The 21,481-nt window shown below is 41.3% G+C and overlaps 1 protein-coding gene across 1 annotated transcript in view; it reads left to right on the forward strand.

Annotated features, from left to right (window-relative positions):
* MORC1 (MORC family CW-type zinc finger 1) overlaps window positions 1-21,481 on the forward strand; it is a 243,862-nt gene that overhangs the window by 120,742 nt on the left and 101,639 nt on the right. The window contains exon 16 of the mRNA XM_064273472.1: window positions 6,084-6,222. Within this exon, the coding sequence (XP_064129542.1) occupies window positions 6,084-6,222 (139 nt within the window). The remainder of the gene's footprint in view (window positions 1-6,083; window positions 6,223-21,481) is intronic.

The following is a 21,481-nucleotide window of genomic DNA, read 5'->3' on the forward strand; positions in this document are numbered from 1 at the left end:
TAGTTCTTTATTATGCATCATTCCATAAGTAGAGGGACAGAAAAATGGGGTGAAAAGTGCTTTTGTTTTATTTCAGTAAAATATGGTTTAGTATCAGCAGGGTTAATAGCAGTAAACAGTATTTGAATGAACCACGTCTATGTAACTAGACCTTGGGCAGGAAACAGTAGGTTTCTTATACATGGCAATTACACCATAGTCCTAAGAACTTTCTCAAAGGAGAAAACAGAGAGGCTAAGACAGGATCAGTGACTCGTTCAAGGTTCCTTGTTATAGTTGAAATTTAAAGCTAAGCATTTTGTTGCAAAACCTTTACTCTTTTTGCTTTACCAAATCACTTCTTTGAAGGCGTCCTTTTATATTTCAGGAGAGTCCGATGCAATCCAAATATCTTTTAGTGACAAAAATACATGATTTTATGGTTCTCATTTAAAGAGATGGTGGCAGTATTCAGGGGCAGTAACCCAGATAGAGTAAAATGGAAGCCATCTTCTTTCAAACCACTAAAGCTTCTTTTCCCCCACATGTCTGCCAGTTTGTTGTACTGTGGGGGCTTGCGTGTTGCTGTGATGCTGGAAGCTCTGCCACCGGTATTCAAATACCAGCAGGATCACCCATGGCCGACAGGGTTCAGCTGAGCTTCCAGACTAAGATAGACTAGGAAGAAGGTCCTGGAAGTCTACTTCTGAAAAGATTTAGCCAGTGAAAAGCTTATCAACAGTAGCAGAACATTGTTTGATATAGTGCTGTAAGATGAGCTCCTCAGGTTGGAAGGCACTCAAAAGGTGACTGGGAAGACCTTCGTCCTCTAAGTAGAGTGAACCTTAATGAGGTGGATGGAGTCAAGCTGTCAGGACCTTCATTTGCTGATGTGACATGGCTCAAAATGAGAAGAAACAGCTGCAAACATCCATTAATAATCGGAACATGAAATGTATGAAGTGTGAATCTAGGAAAACTGGAAATCATCAAAAATGAAATGGAATACATAAACACTGATATCCTAGGCATTAGTGAGCTGGAATGGAGTGGTATTGGCCATTTTGAGATGGACAATCATATGGTCTACTCTGCCGGGAAGGACAACTTGAAGAGGAATGGTATTGCATTCATTGTCAAAAAACATTTCTAGATCTGTTCTAAAGTACAACACTGCAAGTGGTAGGATAATATCCATACACTGACAAGGAAGACCAGTGAATACGACTCTTATTCAAATTTATACACCAACCAGTAAGGCCAAAGATGAAGAAATTGAAGATTTTTTTTTTACCAACTTTTGTAGTCAGAAATTGATCAAACATACAATCAGCATCCATTGGTAGTTCTTGGAGATTGGAATGCAAAAGTTGGAAACGAAGAAGGATCAGTAGTTGGAAACTATGACCTTGGTGATAGAAATGACGCCAGAGATCGCATGATAGAATTTTGCAGGACCAATGATTTCTCCATTGTAAATACCTTTTTTCACCAACATAAGTGGTGACTATACATGTGGACCTTGCCAGATGGAATACACAGGAACCAAATCAACTACATCTGTGGGAAGAGGCAATGGAAAAGATCAATATCATCAGTCAGAATGAGGCCAGGGCCCCACTGTGTAACAGACCATCAGTTGCTCATATGCAAGTTCAAGTTGAAATTGAAGAAAACTAGAACAAGTCCTTAGAACAAGTCCACAAGAGCCAAAGTACGACCTTTAGTATATGCCACCTGAATACAGAGACCATCTCAAGAATAGATTTGATGCATTGAACACTAATGCCTGAAGACCAAATGAGTTGTGGAATGACATCATACATAAAGAAAGCAAAAGGTCTTTAAAAAGACGGAAAAGAAAGAAAAGACCAAAATGGGTGTCAGAAGAGACTCAAACTTGCTCTTGAACATCAAGTAGCTAAAGCAAAAGGAAGCAACGATGAAGTAAAAGAGTTGAATGGAAGGTTTCAAAGTCTGGCTTGAGAAGACAAAGTATTATAATGACATGTGCAAAGACCTGGAGATGGAAAACCAAAAAGGAAGACCATGCTCTGCATTTCTCAAGCTGAAAGAACTGAAGAAAAAATGCAAGCCTCGAGGTGCGGTATTGAAGGATTCTATCAGGAAAATATTAAACAACTCAGGAAGCATCAAAAGAAGATAGAAGGAATACACACAGTCACTGTGTCAAAAGGAATTGGACAAAGTTCAGCTATTTCAAGAGGTAGCATATGATCAGGAACCAATAGTACTGAAGGCATTGGCAAAAAACAAGGCTCCAGAAATTAACGGAATACGTCTTGAGATGTTTCAATAAATGGATGCAGTGCTGGAATTACTCACTTGTCTATGGCAAGAAATTTGGAAGACTGGAAGAGATCCATAGTTATGCCTATTCCCAAGAAAGGTGATCCAACAGGACGCAGAAATTATGGAACAGTATCATTAATATCACAGGCAAGTAAAGTTTTCCTGAAGACCGTTGAAAAGCAGTTGCAGCAGTACATCAACAGGGAACTGTCAAAAATTCAAGCTGGATTCAGAATAGGGTGTGGAACAAGGGATATCACAGAGAATACCAGAAGGATGTCTACCTGGATTTTATTCACTATTCAAAAGCATTTGACATGTGGATCACAACAAATTATGGACAACATCGCAAAGAATGGGAAATCTAGAGCACTTAATTGTGCTCATGAGGAACCTGTACATAGACCAAGAGGCAGTCCTTCAAACAGAACAAGGGAATACTGCGAGGTTTAAAATCAGGAAAAGTGTGTGTCAGGGTTGTATCCCTTCACCATACTTATTATATCTGTATGCGGAGTAAGTAATCTGAGAAACTGGACTATATGAAGAAGAATGCAGCATCAGGACTGGAGGAAGACTCATTAACAACCTGATATATGTAGATGAGGCAAAATTGCTTTCTGAAAGTGAAGAGGACTTGAAGCACTTACTGATAAAGATCAAAGACCACAGTCTTCAGTATGGATTACACCTCAATATAAAACAAAAATCTTCACTACTGGACCAATAAGCAACATCATGATAAACAGAGGAAATATTGAAGCTGTCAAGGATTTCATTTTACTTGGATCCACAATCAGCACCCATGGAGGCTGCAGTCAGGAAATCAAATGACATATTGCATCGGGCAAATTTGCAAAATACTTCTTTAAAGTGTTCAAAAGCTTTGAGGACTAAGGTGCTTGAGGACTATACTTCTTTGAGGACTAAGGTGCACCTGATCTAAGCCATAGTATTTTCAGTTGCCTCATATGCATCCAAAAGCTGGACAATGAATAAGGAAGACAGAAGAATTGATTCCTTTGAATTATGGTATTGGCAAAGAATACTGAATATACCATGGACTGCCAGAAGAATGAACAAATCTATCATGGAAGAAGTACAGCCAGAATACTCCTTAGAAGTGAGGATAGCAAGACTTCATCTCAGGTACTTTGGACATGTTATCAGGAGGGTCCTGTTCCTGGAGAAGGACAACATGCTTGGTAAAGTGGAGGGTCAGTGAAAGAGAGGAAGACTCTTGATGAAAGGATTGACATAGTGACTGCAACGATGGGCTCAAGCATAGCCACGATTGTGAGGCTGATGCAGGATGTTTCCTTCCTTCTGTTGTTCATAGGGTTGCTATGAGTCGGGACCGACTTCATGGCACCTAACAACAATAACATCTAAGGAAGAGATACCTGTATATTTCCATTACATTCATGATATGCATTTATCTGCTTTGAAAATAGGGTAAAAATGATACCTTATCACTTCACTGAACCAAAAAGACTGAATTTTGGAAAGGATGTTAAAAAAATGGCTGCAGTTTACCATACATATTAAAATTTAATGCATTTTCAAAAATCTTAAATGAAGATAATTGAATAGATTGAGTTTTAATAAAACACTTTAGCCCTCTCTTTTCTGAGTAAAGCATTAACATTACCTCACGATTCTTTTCTTTTGAAATTAAATAGAAACCCCTCCAGGTGCCACCCAACAGATGTCTTCAAATCCGCCCTGTCGGTGCCTGTGCCTGTATAGGTAGTAGTTTTCCCCTGGGTTCATTGATTTAGAATCTTTCTTTGAAAGCAACAATAATAACAAACACCGTATGTGGGTGGAATTAAGTGTTTTTTTCACCACAGTACCTGAGTTTGATTGTAGGTATTCACTCTTCTCTGTTGGTTAGGAGCAAGAAAATATATTCTGCATCCCTGAAAAACAGAAATAGTAGGTTTGATCTGCTTCAGTTTTCCTTCTCTGTTTCAGAGAGAATACCCTCTCTATTCTCAACTTCTTCCTCACATTCTTAGCCTAGCACACACTTGTTTTCTATAAACTCTGCCCCTCCTTGGTCTTTGTGGTAGCTGAGTGGTCTCTCTCCCTACCTATCAATAATACAAAACCTTTATGCTACAACAGAGTTCCCAGATGGTACAAATTGATATTGTGTTCAGTTGATATCTGAAAGGTGAAGGCACTTCAGAAGAAAGGCCTGGTGAACTACTTCCAAAAAAATCACCCATTGAAAACCCTGTGGAGCACAGTCTCTGACACACATGAGGTTGCCATGGATTGGGGTCAGGTTGATAACAGCTGGTCACGGTGGCATCCCAGAGCAGCCTCTACGAACTGACCTCAGCATTCTGCCTCACTGCCTGGAGCAGCCTCCAAGAACTGACCTCAGCATTCTGCCTCACTGCCTGGAGCAGCCTCCAAGAACTGACCTCAGCATTCTGCCTCACTGCCTGGAGCAGCCTCCAAGAACTGACCTCAGCATTCTGCCTCACTGCCTGGAGCAGCCTCCAAGAACTGACCTCAGCATTCTGCCTCACTGTCTGGAGCAGCCTCCAAGAACTGACCTCAGCATTCTGCCTCACTGCCTGGAGCAGCCTCTAAGAACTGACCTCAGTGTTTTGCCTCAGTGCTTCGCATTGCCAGCCATGCCGTGAACCAAAGCTATGTCCACTTCTTATCCATATAAAGCTTCCAGACCGAGGTGAAAAATATTTTACTTTTTCAACAATTTTGATTAACTCTACACCCTAGAGTGTAGCCACAGGACCAAAAGTAAGAAGGGAGTGGGGGTCGGGGGGAAGGACTCAAACCATCCGAACCATGTCACAAAAGTCATTACTATTTTTTGTAACCAGGGATGCCATTATGCATAGCCTGTTGAATGTTTGTTTATATATAATTCAACATGATTATTTAATACATTTATTAACCTGCTAGTGATTTTTTTTTTTTTAGAAACAGCATATCACTGAGGCTGGAAGCAGAGTGACTGCTAAAAGCAGATGTGCTGAAAGCTGCAGGGAGCTTGGGAAGAATGTGCTAGTCCTGGTCTGTGGGGCTATTTAATGAAGGGACTCTATGGCCATTGAGTATTGTCCCACATCATAGTAGTTAGCCATCTTCACAGTTACCCTGAGTCATCATGCAAAGGATCCATGTTGCCAGTATGTTCTGTTTTAGAGACAGAATTATTTGATATATTTTAGAGATACATAGATTTCTCATGGCAACCTTGTGTGTATAGAGTAGCACTGCACTCCATAGGGGTTTCAGCGCTGTGGCCTTTTGGAAGCAAATCACCAGCCTTACTTCCGAGGCACCGCTGCTGGGTGGGTTTGAACTTCCAGCCTTCTGATTAGTAGTCCAGCACGTAACCACTTGTGAGTTGGAATCAACTCAGTATCAACTCACAGCAACAATAATACAGATTTCTACCTCAAATTTTTGTGAAAAAATATTTGGCACTTTATCAAGTATCTAGAAAGCACGTTTTTGCAAAAGGCCTCATTTCACAATACAGTTTAAATGAAGCATTAGCAAAATAACTTATTCTCTTTTACCATCATAAGTAAATGCTACCCTACACGTTTTCCATTAGACTCTTCTCCATGCAGTTGGGAGATTTAAGGCCATGTAGTCATCAATACAGTACTCTTCCTTTGTGTTTCAATTTTGGTTGTGAGACATAAAGAGCAACTCCTTGTAGAAATGAATCATCTTTTACAGAGAGTACATGGTTTTATATTTCCTCCTGACGCTTTATCTTGTACTTTTTGATTGTAAAGTTGTCATCAGATGGAACGGCTACCTTCTATCCCCCTGGGCACCATGAGCACTGCAACGCTATCAAAAAATGAGAAAGAGAAGCATCTTAGAGAGTTGGTCCATAGGTATCAAAATAAGCTTACAGAACAGCAGCCACAGGTGAGTTGTCATTAATTCTTTCCAAAATCTACCCTGACTCTTGAGCTGTTGGTTTCATGTATGCAAATTGACCCAAGTAAAATTTGTAACCTCTTCTTTCCGTCCTTTAAATTTTTGACCTAAGGACTGTTCTAGAGGTGAGGACGAGTGCTCCATGGGTACAGAGACAAGAGCAGAATTCTTTAAAAAACACTGTATGTGTGTGTGTGGTGATGAATCACCTTCCCTAAAGTAAGTCGGGCATTTTTCCTTTGTTCTGAGAGATAATCCCTGGAATTTCCTGGGTAATCAAGGTGCCTTTGCTATGTAAAACTGCCAGATTACACTGGAGGATTTGTGCAAATGATAGGGGCTGGCCAGGGCACAAAGTCCACCTGGTCAGCTCACCTCAGGAAGAGAGAGGGGCATGATTTAATCAGCCACCCATATTTACTGTGCAATGAGGCCAAATAAAAGCCCTGGACATGAAGTTCCATGGGCTTCCTGGTTGGTGAAAGACATCTATGCACTGGAGAGGGGAACACTGAAGCTTTGCGCTGGCAAACCCCCCAGACCTTGCCTTATGTGTCTCGTTGTTGCATTCTTTCTGGTTATGATAAATAGGTACCTGTAAGTATGGAATAGAATTCTGTGAGCTGTCCCAGTGATATTGAACCCAAAATGGGCAGTAGGAGCCAGCAGGTCAGAAGGTTCAGGTATTGGATAGACTCCCCAAGCTTGTGGCTGGTACCCTGAAAAGGTAGTGGGAAACGAGCCCCAAATTGTGTCCAGTAGGACGGAAGGTTGCGTGTCAGATGGACTTCTCTAGCTTGCAGCTGGTGTCTATCTATTTGGCAGTCTGAAGGACTATGCCCTTTTAACTTGTGACTCTAGCTCCAGGTGGCTAGAGTCAGAGATGCACTGCATGGGTGGGTGTCTAAAGGATGTCATTTAACTTGTGAGCTCCATCCCAGCTCTGGGTGGCTAAGGTCAGAGAGAGAATGCCACTTGGGCAGCTAGCAATGAGGATGGAGAACTGTGAAGTGAGGACTAGATCCATTTCCAGGTGGGGATTGAACTCATGTTGATCCTTAGTATGCAGTTAGTAACGAAGGTGGGATTTACTCACTCAGGCCCTTGCTTAACACAGTGTAAAGTCTATGCACCACTGAGTGTGAGGGATAGAGAAATCTATCTCCACTCTACAGACAGACATATAGCTTCTTAGGAGGCAGCCAGCTTGTCCAAGGTCACTCGGCCAAGTATCTATATGACCCCAAAGGTTAGGCTCTAACTATTTCATTAGGCTTCTTCTCTGAGGGTGGGTTTTTTAAGGAGTTGTTCTTTAAAAAAAAAATTAACCTGTTAATACATAAGCTCAACATCATATTTAATTGTAAGAAAATTCAATAAATAAAATATTACTGCCGATAAACATAGATAACCATGACAATCTCAAGTGAAAGAAAAAGTAACATGAAGAAATGTTTTAATTTCTTAACTCATAAAGCCATTATATGTTTACTACATAAATTTGGTACCCAAATTCAGCATTTTTTAATTGTGTAGACCGTCAGCTTCTTCAAATAGCTCTTGAAGAGGTCAGCGGCATATGTCTGAATGTGTTGATGCCTCTCTTGATGTCAGAAAATTAAGTGCTTATTCAAATTAGAAAATTATCTTATGCAGCAGAAGTTAAGACTCTTGGCTTTGACATCTTATTATCACATGTATTCTTGGATTCTTAGCAGATAAACTTTCTTCCCTACCCTAGTTTCACCTTCTTACCTCTCCCCACCTTGCAAGGGACCTGCACTCATCTACCGTCTCCAGTGATCACAATCAAAGAGACCTACCCTTCCCTTTTAGCCAGGAGTTTCAGGGTCTCTCTGCCAGTAACTTTGGAAACACCATTGTCCTAAGCAGTCCACATCCCCAAAAAGCTTAGTTTTTTATAATTCTTAGAGTTGAATAACAGAAGTCAAAATTAAAGGTAACTTAAATGAAAATCAGGAGCCCTGGTGGTGTAGTGGTGAAGAGATCAGCTGCTAACCGGAAGGTCAGCGGTTCAGATCCACCAGCTGCTCCTTGGAAACCCTATGGAGCAGCTCAGCTCTGTCCTATAGGGTTGCTCTGAGTTGGTACCAACTCCACGGCACCTAACAACAGCAACAAGTCAAAACCCGAACCAGTAGTTATTTTAATAAATAAACAATTAGGTAAAGTCGTATCTTTCCCATGGGGCATATTCTGTTTTGTTTCTTTTTTACCACCTTTTGCTGCTTTGTGAGGGAACCCAGCACACCCTGAACTGATTTTGTCTTTATTGCCTTCTCTGGACCTTTGGTTATTGATAGCGCCGGTCGTGAAGTCTCAAGTGGCGCGTTGTTTGCTGAGGACGCTTTATTCACCACTGAGGTGAAGGTTTTGACGCAGTCGATAGAGTAAGAGATTTGAGCCATCATTCTTGTTATTGTTTCTTTCTTGGTAGTTGATTTTTCATAAACATTTAAGCCAGGTTTCTATATTCGTTTGGTTACAAATATAAACCAAAGATATTTAACAGTACTTAAGTAGGAATCTACTCCCTCAGTTCAAATGACATAAGGACCCTCACTGTCCTTCCCTGCCTTCTTTTGTGAAGACGATTCTAGCATCTTTAACATGCTTCCCAGTACTCGGTGCCCTTAACTGACCCTGTTGGTTGAGTTGCAGCCAACCATGGACAGCCAGTTCGTTCTGACGTGTTCGGTGAACACGTACGTGCCCCTGTAGCGGTCACACCAGGCTTTGTGGAGAACCCAGAATAACTGTAATACCAGAACGTAAGCCCCATGAGGGCTGCCTACTGTGACTGTGAGTTAGGTAAAACAGTGCCCGGCACATATGTAGCACTTACAGGTAGGTGTAGGACGGCAGTAGTGGTTCAGTGGTAGAATTCTTGGCTTTTATGCAGAAGACCTGGGTTCAATTCCTGGCAACTGTGCCTCATGCACAGCAACCACCCACCTGTCATTAGGGGCTTGTGTGTTGCTATGATGCCGAAAAGGTTTCAGTGAAGCTTCCAGACTAAGAAGATTAGGAAGAAAGGCCTGGTGACCTACTTAGGAAAATCAGCCAGTGAAAACCCTGTGGATCACAATGGTCTGATCCCATTGTCCATGGGGTTGCCACGAGTTAGGGATGACTTTGTAGCTAACAATAGCAACAACAATATAGATTGCAGTTGAATCAATGAATAATACATGACCTCAGATAATATACAGTCTTGTGGAAAAAAAAAAGTTTTAATAACTATTTAAAATTAGCAACAACTGTAAAGCAATATGGAGCCCAAGAGGTGCAGTGGTTAAGAGTTACAGCTGCTAACCAAAAGGTCATCGGTTCAAACCTACCATCCCCTCCTTGGAAACCATATGGGGCAGTTCTACTTTGTCCTGTAGGGTCACTATGAGTCGGAATTGACTCGATGGCAATGGGTTTGGCTTTTCTTTTTGGTTTAAGACAATATTAATTCAGTACTTAATTGACTGAACTGAAACTACAGTAGAAGCTCATTGACAAGGAGAGAGTGAGGGTAACTTCAGTCAAAAAAAGATTCATAGAGCAAGCGGGCTTCAGCTGGGTCTTGATGTCTGTTTAGGGTGAACAGAAGAAAAAGGACAGGGCAGTGTGCGTGAGAACGATGTAAATGGAGACTTGGGGTCATGCGCTGCCCTGTTCCTTCATGGAACCAACCTTTTAAATTCAGTGCTAACCTTGTGGATTTTAAAAAATAAACTCAATATTTGTGTGGCCTAGTTGTCTTTTAAAAACTGTGCTACTTGTTATAAAATATTGTAATTGCCGAATACAAAAAATTTGAGATGTGACATAAGTTCCCCTTGTCAAAAATAATCCATGAAAGTGTTCAGAAACTATTTTGGTGCTCTATGCCTGTTGCCAGAAGCAAGACTCAAAAGCATCCAGTGGCCGGTGTGAATTTTCTCTCCCTGGGTGCCTTTAGAAGCAGAGCTGTCAGGATGTGACACACGTATGGTAGCTACACTGCATCTGAACGGCGTCTACCCTCCACTCTACACTGGTGTGTAAGGAAAGACAAACCCGTTCTAAGAGCGCACCCACAGGATGGCCTGTGAGAGAAAACCCAGAGTGAGGCGGAAAACAGTGCTGCTAAAAGGCAGAGCCAGACAATTAGACCTTGTCCTCTAGGAGAGAGGGAAGCAGGGATGTCCGGAGCAGTCATCTCTGTAAATAGCATGTTATTTTATCCCCAGAACATTCCAGCTACATGCATCCACTTCAACAAAAGAGGGAAATGATTTCAAAGAAGTTAAATAACTGTTCAAGTCACACCACATGTCTTTAAATGGTACAGTTGGAATTTATTCCCTTTTTGCCAATTCCAGCATCATGATGCTCACAGTCCCATAGGACTAATCAGACAAAAAGGGCGTAAAACCATTTGCAAAGGTAGCAGACTGATAAATTACAAACCATGTTTAAGGGAAATACCTAAATTCAGTAAACCTAACAAGAAACTCTAAGATTTGTCACCCTCTGTGCATTTCATAGAGTAAAACGTTTGTCCCTCTATCTCCCCTCCCCCATGTAACTGACACACTGTGCCAAAAAGCCGAGTGCCTCTGCATAAAGGGTGCTTCACTAAGACCCCATTCTACTGTTTCTCCCTTTTGAAGAGATGATCTGTTCCTAACTCCGTGTTTCTGCCTCATTCATGACCCTCTGTTTTCTATACCTTGTGACAAGTGCCACCTGCTGGCCAAACTGAGATGCATTTCCATTTTCATCGTGTCACCCTCGACTGCTCAGCTCTTCACTGATGTATTATTTCAATAATTTTTTTCAGTAAACGGCAGACAATAATTCAAACGTTCAAGTACATTTACCAAATCAATTCCCCTGTGTATGAGAACTTTGCATTTGAGACTACATCCCTTTCTCTGTTTCAATTTACAATTAGATTTCTCATCTATTTTCTATTGTATGACAAGGGGGACTCTGCCATTATTGTGCACTCAGAAGGTAGTTTTGTTGTGTTATTAGGTGCTGTCAAGTTGGTTCTGACTCATAGTGACCTTATGTACAAAGGAACAAAACACTACCCAGCACTAGACCATCCTCAGAATCCTTGTCATGCTTGAGCCCATCACTGCAGCCAAGGTGTCAGTCCATCTCATTGAGAGTCTTCCTCTCTTTCGCTAACCCTCTACTTTACCAAGCATGATGTCCTTCTGCAGGGACTGGACCCTCCTGATAACATGTCTAAAGCATGTGAGACAATGTCTTGCTGTCTTTGCATCTAAGCAGCATTCTGGCTGTACTTCTTCCAGGACAGACCTGTTCTTCTGGCAGTCCATGGTATATTCAATATTCTTCACCAATACCATAATTCAAAGGCATCAGTTCTTCCTCAGTGTTCCCTATTTATTGTCCAGCTTTTGCATGCATATAAGGCAGTTGAAAATACCATGGCTTGGGTCAGACGCACCTTCATTCTCAAAGTGACATCTTTGCTTTTTAAAACTTTAAAGAGATCTTTTGTAGCAGATTTGCCAAAGCAATACATTGTTTGATTTCTTGACTGCTGCTTCCGTAGGCATTGATTGTGGGTCCAAGTAAAATGGACTTTGCAAACGTCAATATTTTCCCCATTTATCATGATGTTGTTTATTGGTCCACTTGTGAAGGATTTTTGTTTTCTTTATATCCGTACATATCCATACTGAAGGCTGTCATCTTTGACCTCCGTCAGTAAGTGCTTCAAGTCCTCTTCACTTTCGTGACAGTAAGGTTGTGTCATCTGCGTATCACAGGTTCTTAATGAGTCTTCCTCCAATCCTAATGTTGTGTTCTTTTCATATAGTCCAACTTCTCGGATTATTTGCTTAGCATACAGATTGAATAAGTATGGTGAAAGGACACCTGATGCACACCTTTCCTGACTTTAAACCAGGAAGTATCCCCTTATTCTGTTTGAAGGACTGCTTCTTGTACAGGTTCTACATGAGCACAGTGAAGTGTTCTGGAATTCCTATCCTTTGTATTGTTATCCATAATTTGTTATGATTCACACAGTCAAATGCTTTGCAAAGGCAATCAAATCCAGATAAATGTCTTTCTGGTATTTTCTGCTTTCAGCCAAGATCTGTCTGACATCTGCAGTGATATCCTTCATTCCAAGTCCTCTTCTGAATTGGGCTTGAATTTCTGGCAGTTCTGATACCTGTACTGTTCTTCTTTTTAATTATCTTCAGCAAAATTTTACTTGGGTGTGGTATTAATGATGATATTTGATAATTTCTGCGTCTTTCTTTGGAATGAGCACAAATACAGATTTCTTCCAGTCAGTTGGCCGGATTACTGTCCTCCAAATTTATTGGCATAGACTAGTGGCACAGGCCGGTGAACGGCTCCAGTGTTGCATGCCTTTGTTGAAACATCTCAGTTGGTATTCCATCAATTCATGGAGCTTTGTTTTTCACCAATGCCTTCAGTACCTCTTGAACTTCTTCCTTTAATACATTGTTTCTTGATCATATGCTACCTCCCAAAATGGTTGAATGTTGCCAGTTGTTTTTCCCAAGGTGACTCTGTGTATTCCTCCCATCTTCTTGATGCTTCCTGCGTCATTCAATATTTTGCCCATAGAATCCTTCAGTATTGCAACTCAAGGCTTGGATATTTTATTCAGTTCTTTCAGCTTGAGAAATGCAAAGCATGTTCTTCCCTTTTGGTTTTCTAACTGCAGGTCTTTGCACATTTCATTTAAATACTTTGTTTTCTTGAGCCAGCCTTTGAAATCTTTTATACAGCTCTTTTACTTCATCATTTCTTCCTTTTGCTTTAGCTACTCTGCATTCAAGAGCAAATTTCAGAGTCTCTTCTGACGTCCATTTTGGTCTTTTTTTTTTTTTTTCTCTCTTTTATGCCTTTTTAATGACCTTTTGCTTTCTTTATGCATGATGTGCTTGATGGCATTCCACAAATCATCTGGTCTCTAGTCATTAGTGTTCAATGCGTCAAATCTATTCTTGAGATGAGCTCTAAATTCAGGTGGGACATACTCAAGGTTGTACTTTCACTCTTATGGACTTGTTTTAATTTTCTTCAGCTTCAGCTTCAACTTGCATATGAGCAATTGATAGCCTGTTCCATAGTTGGCCCCTGGCCTTGAGTTTCTCCATCTTCTCTTTCCATGGATGTAGCTGATTTGATTCTTGTGTTTTCCATCTGGCAAGATCCAGGTGTATAGTTACCATTTATGTTGTTGAAAAAAGGTATTTGCAATGAGTAACTCTTTGGTCTTGAAAAATTCTGTCATGCGATCTCCCACATAGTTTCTATCACCAAGACCAAGTTTTCCAATAACTGATCCTTCTTCTTTGTTTCTAATTTTTGCATTCCAATCACCAGTCATTATGGAAGCATCTTGATTGCATGTTTCGTCAATTTCAGACTGCAGGTGTTGGTAAAAATCTTCAGTTTCTTCAGCTTTGGCATTAGTGGTTGGTGCATAAATTTGAATAATAGTCGTATTAACTGGTCTTCCTTGTAGACATATGTATATTATCCTATTACTGTTGGCATTTTACTTCAGGATAGCTCTTGAAATGTTTTTTTTTTCTTTTACTATGAATGCAGCGTTGTTCCTCTTGTCATTTCCGGCATAGCAGACTATCTTAGGCTGGCTTCTGTAGAGAGGCAAAACCAGTGAAGCATTTATATACATATGTATAGGGAGATTTATCTTAATGGCTCCCACCGTTGTAGAGGCCAGCAAATCCCAAGTCCCTGGGTCAGGTGTCAGGCTGCAGGCGTCTCCTGACTCCTGTAGCTGCAGGGGCTGATGAATCCAACATAGGCAGGTAAGACAGCAAGCCGCTGGCTCACAGGCTGCAGAGGCTAATGAATGCCAGGATTGGCAGGCAATATGGCAGACTGATGGCTCAGGCCTCACGAGTCAGAGGTCAGATGATGACATGCCAGATGCAGGATTCAGAGCAAGCAAGCAAGCAAGCAAGCTTTGTTAGACTTTCTGTATATATATTGGATACAGGCCACATCCCAGAGGAAACTCCCCTGATAACTGATACTGATCACACCAGATCATGTCATGGAGGATGTCTACATTATTACATAACTTCCCAATTACATCATTACTAATTGACAAACTACATTGTTACATAACTGCCAGACCACTGAGAATCATGGCTTAGCCGAGTTGATACACAACTTTAACCATCACAGCACACCCCTTGTCAGAGTGGCACCTGAACACACCTCTTTAAACAATACACAATCTCTAAAGACAATTACAAAGTCATACTTGTGCCTAACGTGATACAGCTAGCATACATACAACTGAAAATACCCTAGCCTCATTTACATTTTATATTTTATAACTGAAGAAAACAAATATTTGATACACACATACAAGGAAAAAATACTCGTAACAATTCAGTCCTAGTTTCTGCAAGTGGCCATGTGGCTGTAACTGATATTTAGAACTTCTTCACACACCCATTCTGTATTCTCTGTACCTCAGCAAGCACTTCAGCTGGTGGTGGTTCTTTGCCTGGTGAGGTGACCCAAATCTTCATTCTTAAAGGGTCTGGGCCATCATGTCAGAATTGGGTTGCTGTAGTTTTCCATTGACATTAATCACAGGGCATGGTAGTACTAAGAGACATCTTAAGGTATTTCCTGTATTCCAGATATATTCTTTTTTACTTCCATTATGCAACACCAATCCAATTGCTCCTTGGTAGTCAGGGTAAATCATACCAGCCAATATGGTAGGTCCCTTGTTTGCCTGTTGAGCCAGAGGCATGAGGAGCCTGAAGTGGCCAAGTAGCATTCTTAACTTCCAGTTCAATGGAATCTGTGTTGTGTCTCCAGGTGGGAGCGTTCTTCCCTTTGGAAGTAAGACCTCTAGACCTGTAGGGCATAGGGTCACAGGAACAGGAAAAAAAATTTGCAAGTGGGTCACTAGGGGTAATAGTGAATGGTACCGCTCCCATTTCCACCCCTTGATTCCTGTAACCATAAATCCTGGTTATCGGAGGAACAGCACCATATATGGGACACTGGTTTAGAGCATATACAGCTTCCTGGAGAACATTGCCCTAACCCTGCAAAGTGTTGCCACTTAGCTGGGGCTGCAATTGTATCTTTAGAAGGCCATTCTATCATTCTATCAAGCTAAATGCTTTAGGATGATGGGGAACATGATAAGACCGGTTAATTGGATGAGCGTGGCCCATGGTGCAGAGAGTGACGAATCCTAAGATCAGCAGGCAGTACAGCAGGCCGCTGGCTCAAGTCCCAGGAACTGAAGGTCAGATGATAATGAGCCAGATGCAGGATCCAGAGCAGGCAAGCAAGCTTTGCTAGAATGTCCATATATATATTGGATGTGGGCCACACTCCCGAGGAGACTCCCCTTATAATTGTTTGGATGATCACATCAGGTCACATCATAACTATCAAACTGTATTATTACATAACTGCCAAACCACTGAGAATTATGTCCAGCCAAACTGACACACACATAGATCATATGATTGTCCAATTCAAATGGCCAGTGCCTAGGATGTGGAGCCCTGGTGACGAAGTGGTTAAGAGCTCAGGTTGATAACCAAAAGGTCAGCAGCTTGAAGCTACCAGCCACTCCTTGGAAACCCTGTGGGGCAGTTCTACTCTGTCCGATAGGGTCGCTATGAGTTGAAATCGACCTGACAGCACACAACAACAACAATGCCTAGGACATCAATCTAAAGCTTTCCATTTCATTTTTGATAACTTCTGTGTTTCCTTGATTCTTATTTCATCCATTCCACGTTTCAATTATTAATAGATGTTAGCAGCTGTTTCTCCTCATTTTGAGTTGTGCCAGATCAGCAAATATAGGCCCCAAAAGCTTTACTCCATCCACATCATTAAGGCCAACTCTACTTTGAGGAGGCAATTCTTCCCCAGTCGTATTTTGTGTGCCTTCCAACCTGAGGGGCTCATCTTCCCGCATTATATCAGACAATGTTCTGTTGCTGTCCGTAAGGTTTTCACTGGCCAGTTTTTTCAGAAGGAGATCACCAGGTCCTTATTCTTGGTCTGTCTTAGTCTGGAAGCTCCACTGAAACCTGTTCACCATGGGCAGCCTTGCTAGTATTTGTAATACTAGTGGCATTGCTTCTAGCATCATCGCAACATGCAAGCCACCACAAACTGACAGATGAGTGTGTAGTTTTAGTTACAATTTATTCGGGCTTTTTTGGTATCACTTTTAATGTCCTTAATACTCTCAATCATTATAAGACAGATCATAACTTCATTTCCTGAATGATGCCTACCTTATATTTAACCACTTGTATCTGCGTGATGTTAACGTATAATGTATTTCTAAATTAATCATATCTGGTTAATAGAAGTTTCGTAGCCAACAATCCAGACACTCTATAACCTGACTCTAGTTGCCTTTGTAGCATTAGTTTCTTATATTCTCCATGATGTTCCCACGGAACTGCCGCATGTTACTTATGCTTGTTCTCTACTTCCCTGCTGATCAGAGTGCCTTTATTCCTGAATTCTGTCTGGAGTGGTCTCTGTCCCTTCTCCAAGTCTTTCAAGATCCAAAACTAATGCCACTTTCTATGTAAAGTCTTCTTTCATTTCCCTAGCTGTAACAATGTCTCCTTCTGTCTTAGTTATCTAAAACAGAAATACCACAATTGGATGGCTTCAACGAAGAGAAATTTATTCTCTCACAGTCTAGTAGGCTACAAGTCCAAATTCAGGGCATTGGCTCCAGGGGAAGTCTTTTTCTTCTCAGCTCTGGAGGAAGATCTTTGTCGTCAGTCTTCTTCTGGTCGAGGAGCTTCTCAGCGCAGAGACTCCAGGTCCAAGAGACGCACGCTCCTGCTCTTCCTTCTTGGTGGTATAAAGTCTCCCTGTCTCTCTACTCGCTTCTGTCTTTTATATCTCAAAAGAGATTGGCTTAAGACGCTATTTAATCTTAGAAATCTCATCAGTATAACTGCTGCTAATCCATCATAGTGATAGGATTTACAACACATAGGAAAATCTCATCAAATGACAAAATGGTGGACAATCACATAATACTGGGAATCATGGCCTAACCAACTGGACACATATTTTGGGGGGACACAATTCAACCCATGACACCTTCCTTCTAACTCCAATTGTCCTTGATGTACATCTAGCTTAGAGCACATAGTTATTTGTCTCCTATCTAAAGACTATGTATTAGTTTCCTAGGGCTGTGATAACAAAGTATTAGACACTTGGTACCTTAAAACAATAGAAATTTATTTTCTCACGGTTCTGGAGGTTAGAAGTCTGAAACAAGGTGTCGGCAGTGCCATGCTTCCCCCGAAGGCTCTAGGGAAGAATCATTCCTTGCCTCCTCAAGTTTTTGGTGGTCCTGGGCATCCCTTGACTTGAAGCAGTATAACTAGTCCCTGCTTCTGTCTTCACATACCCTTCTCCTCTGTGTGTCTTTCTGTGTCATAGAATTTAAGATCCACCCTTAACCCAGGGTTTCATCTGGAGATCCTTGACTAATTTTATCTGCAAAGACACTATTTCCAAATGAGGTCACATTCCAAGTTTTCAGGTGGATATTAAATTTGAGGGTCCCTTTTTTTTTTTTTTATATGAGTCGAAATCAACTTGACAAAAACGGGTTTTATTCAACCTACAACAATAAGCTTTCTGAAAGAAAACCCAAAACTGCCTCGCTTGTGGCTGTTCCACCATTGTACTGTGGAAGCAGATAACTTGTATTCTGGATTTCACAGGTGAAGAGGGTTAGATTTTAGACTAGAAGTTGATTTAAGGCTTTTGGGATCATAGATGGGGTGCATGTACTTTACATGTGACAATGACATGAATTTTGGGGGGCCAAAGGGTAGAATGTTATGGATTGAATTGTGTCCCCTAAAAACGTGTCAACTTGGTTAGGCCATGATTCCCAGTAGTGTGTGGTTGCCCACCATTTTTTGATCTAATGTGATTATCTTATGTGTTGTAAATCCTAACCTATGTGATGTTAGTGAGGAGGACTAGAGTCAGTTATATTAATGAGACAGGACTCAATCTACAGGATTAGCTTGTATCTTACATCAGTCTCTTTTAAGATATAAAAGAGAAAATCGAGCAGAGAGGAGAGAGACCTCATACCACTAAGAAAGAAGTGAATCCAGCATGTCCTTTGTACTGAGGGTCCCTGCATTGACAAGCTTCCAGATCAGGGAAGATTGATGACAAGGACCTTCTCCAGAGCCAACAGAGAGATAAACCCTTCACCTGGACCTGGTGCCTGGAATTCGGATTTTCTATCCTCTAAGACTGTGAGCATAAACTTCTCTTTGTTAAAGCTGTCCACTTGTGGTATTTCTGTCATAGCAGCACTAGATGACTAAGACATGTGCTGTCCTCACGATCATTGAGTGTTTGAGCCTACTGTTACAACCACGGCAACCCTCATCTCATTGAGGGTCTTCCTGTTCTTCACTGACCCTGTACCTTACCAAGCACGATGCACTTAAATTTGGTCAAAATAAACTGCCGCATTCGGATGAGAGGAGAGTGACTGCATTGGATTTCATTTGCCACATTCAGTCTTTGCATCAAATCAATAGCCTCAAATTCCATGGCTGTTGAAAAGGAACTCCAGCAATCGCTTTCTATCCTTTTGCAGTGCTCACATGAACATGGAAAATGAAATAGTGTAATCTGACAATTCCCACCTTGGTTGTTTTCGCGGTGAATGTAGAGCACAAGAAGGCTTGCTGAACTTTTAACTGTGTTTTCCAGATTGAAATGGCATAGCTGAGCACAACATCATAATGAAGAATGTGAGCGCATTTTCCCGTTTAGAATGTAGTCTTTTTAATGTGTCATTATTGTGTGCGATGCTGAGATTTCAAATCCATGTAACTAGAGAGACAGATGACTTAAAAATACATTTAATTCATCAGGAGTGCTTTTCAGCCTCCTTACATAAAAACTGCCATGATCTAAAATTTATGACACCTAAAGACCCTTGCCTAACAAGAGGGTATTATATTCACTGTGGTTGAAATATTTTACTTTATTACTCTTGCTACAAAGATTTCATTTCTCTATGGTGATGCATTGCTTTTTCAAAAGGGATAAGGCATAATATATTCATACTTGTGAGGCCTGTGTTCACAGCATATCAAAGGATACATTAAAGAAATTGCTTACAATACTAATTTAGAAGTTCCTTGAAGGCAGGTATCATGTGTTCATTTGCTTCTGTGTGCCTCTTATCCCCACATCCGGCTTAGTGTCGGGCACAGTAGATGTTTAATAGAAGATGTTCAACTTTTAACTTGAATTGCCTGTCCATATTTTCTTCCACATCCGTCTGTCAGTTTGTCATACCGTGGTGGCTAGTGTGTTGCTGTGATGCTGGAAGCTATGCCACCGGTATTTCAGATAACTGGTATTTCAGCAGAGCTTCCATACTAAGACAGACTAGGAAGAAAGGCCTGGTGATCTACTTCTGAAAATCAGCCAGTGAAAACCCCATGAATCACAACAGAATATTGGTCAGTATAATGCTGGGAGACGAGCCCTATCCCCAGGTTCAAAGGCACTCAAAATATACTCAGGCATACTAACAATTGGGAAGATGGTACAGGACCGGGTAAGGTCATTTTTGTTTTTTTTTAATTGTGCTTTAAGTGAAAGTTTACAAATCAAGTCAGTCTCTCACACAAAAACTTACATACACCTTGCTACACACTCCCAATTGCTCTCCCCCTAATGAGACAGTCGGCTCCCTCCCTCCACTGTCTCTTTTCTTGTCCATTTCCCAGCTTCTAAGCTCCTCTACCCTCTCATCTCCCCGCCAGGCAGGAGATGCCAACATAGTCTCAAGTGTCCACCTGATCCAAGAAGCTCCCTCCTCACCAGCATGCCATTGGAGACAACCCGTCGTCCAGTCCAATCCCTGTATGAAGAGTTGGCTTTGGGAATGGTTCCTGTCCTGGGCCAACAGAAGGTCTGGGGGCCATGACTAACGGGGTCCTTCTAGTCTCAGTCAGATCATTAAGTCTGGTTTTTTTTTTACAAGAATTTGGGGTCTGCATCCCACTGCTCTCCTGCTCCCTCAGGGGTTCTCTGTTGTGTTCCCTATCAGGGCAGTCATCAGTTGTAGCTGGGCACCATCTAGTTCTTCTGGTCTCAGGCTGATGTAGTCTGTGGTTTATATGGCCCTTTCTGTCTCTTGGGCTCATAATTGCCTTGTGTCCTTGATGTTCTTTATTCTCCTTTGATCCAGGTGGGTTGAGACCAATTGATGCATCTTAGGTGGCTGCTTGCCAGCGTTTAAGACCCCAGATCCCACTCTCCAAAGTGGGATGCAGAATATTTTCTTAATAGATTTTATTATGCCAGTTGACATAGATGTCCCCTGAAACCATGGTCCCCAAACCCCGGCCCCTGCTATGCTGGCCTTCGAAGCATTCAGCTTATTCAGGAAACGTCTTTGCTTTTGGTTTAGTCCATTTGTGCTGACCTCTCCTGTATTGTATGTTGTCTTTTCTGTCACCTAAAGTAGTTCCTATCTACTATCTAATTAGTGAATACCCATCTCCCACCCTCCCTCCCTCTCCCATCTCGTAACCATCAAAGAATATTTTCTTCTCTGTTTAAACTTTTTCTCGAGTTCTTATAATAGTAGTCTTATACAATATTTGTCCTTTTGCAACTGACTAATTTCACTCAGCATAATGCCTTCCAGATTCCTCAACGTTATGAAATGTTTCACAGATTCATCACTGTCCTTTATCGATGAGTAGTATTCCATTGTGTGAATATACCATAATTTATTTATCCATTCATCTGTTGATGGGCACCTGGGTTGCTTCTATGTTTTTGCTGTTGTAAACAGTGCTGCGGTGAACATGGGTGTGCATATATCTGTTCGTGTAAAGGCTCTTATTTCTCTAGGATATATTCCAAGGAGTGGGATTGCTGGATCATATGGTAGTTTTATTTCTAGCTTTTTAAGGAAGTGCCAAATCAATTTCCAAAGTGGTTGTACCATTTTATATTCCCACCAACAGTGTATAAGTGTTCCAATCTCTCCACAGCCTCTCCAGCATTTATTATTTTGTGTTTTTTGAATTAATGCCATCCTTGTTGGAGTGAGATGGAATCTCATTGTAGTTTTGATTTGCATTTCTCTAATGGCTTATGATCGTGA

Source organism: Loxodonta africana, chromosome 20 (assembly GCF_030014295.1).
Source record: "Loxodonta africana isolate mLoxAfr1 chromosome 20, mLoxAfr1.hap2, whole genome shotgun sequence".
Taxonomy (NCBI): Eukaryota; Metazoa; Chordata; class Mammalia; order Proboscidea; family Elephantidae; genus Loxodonta; species Loxodonta africana.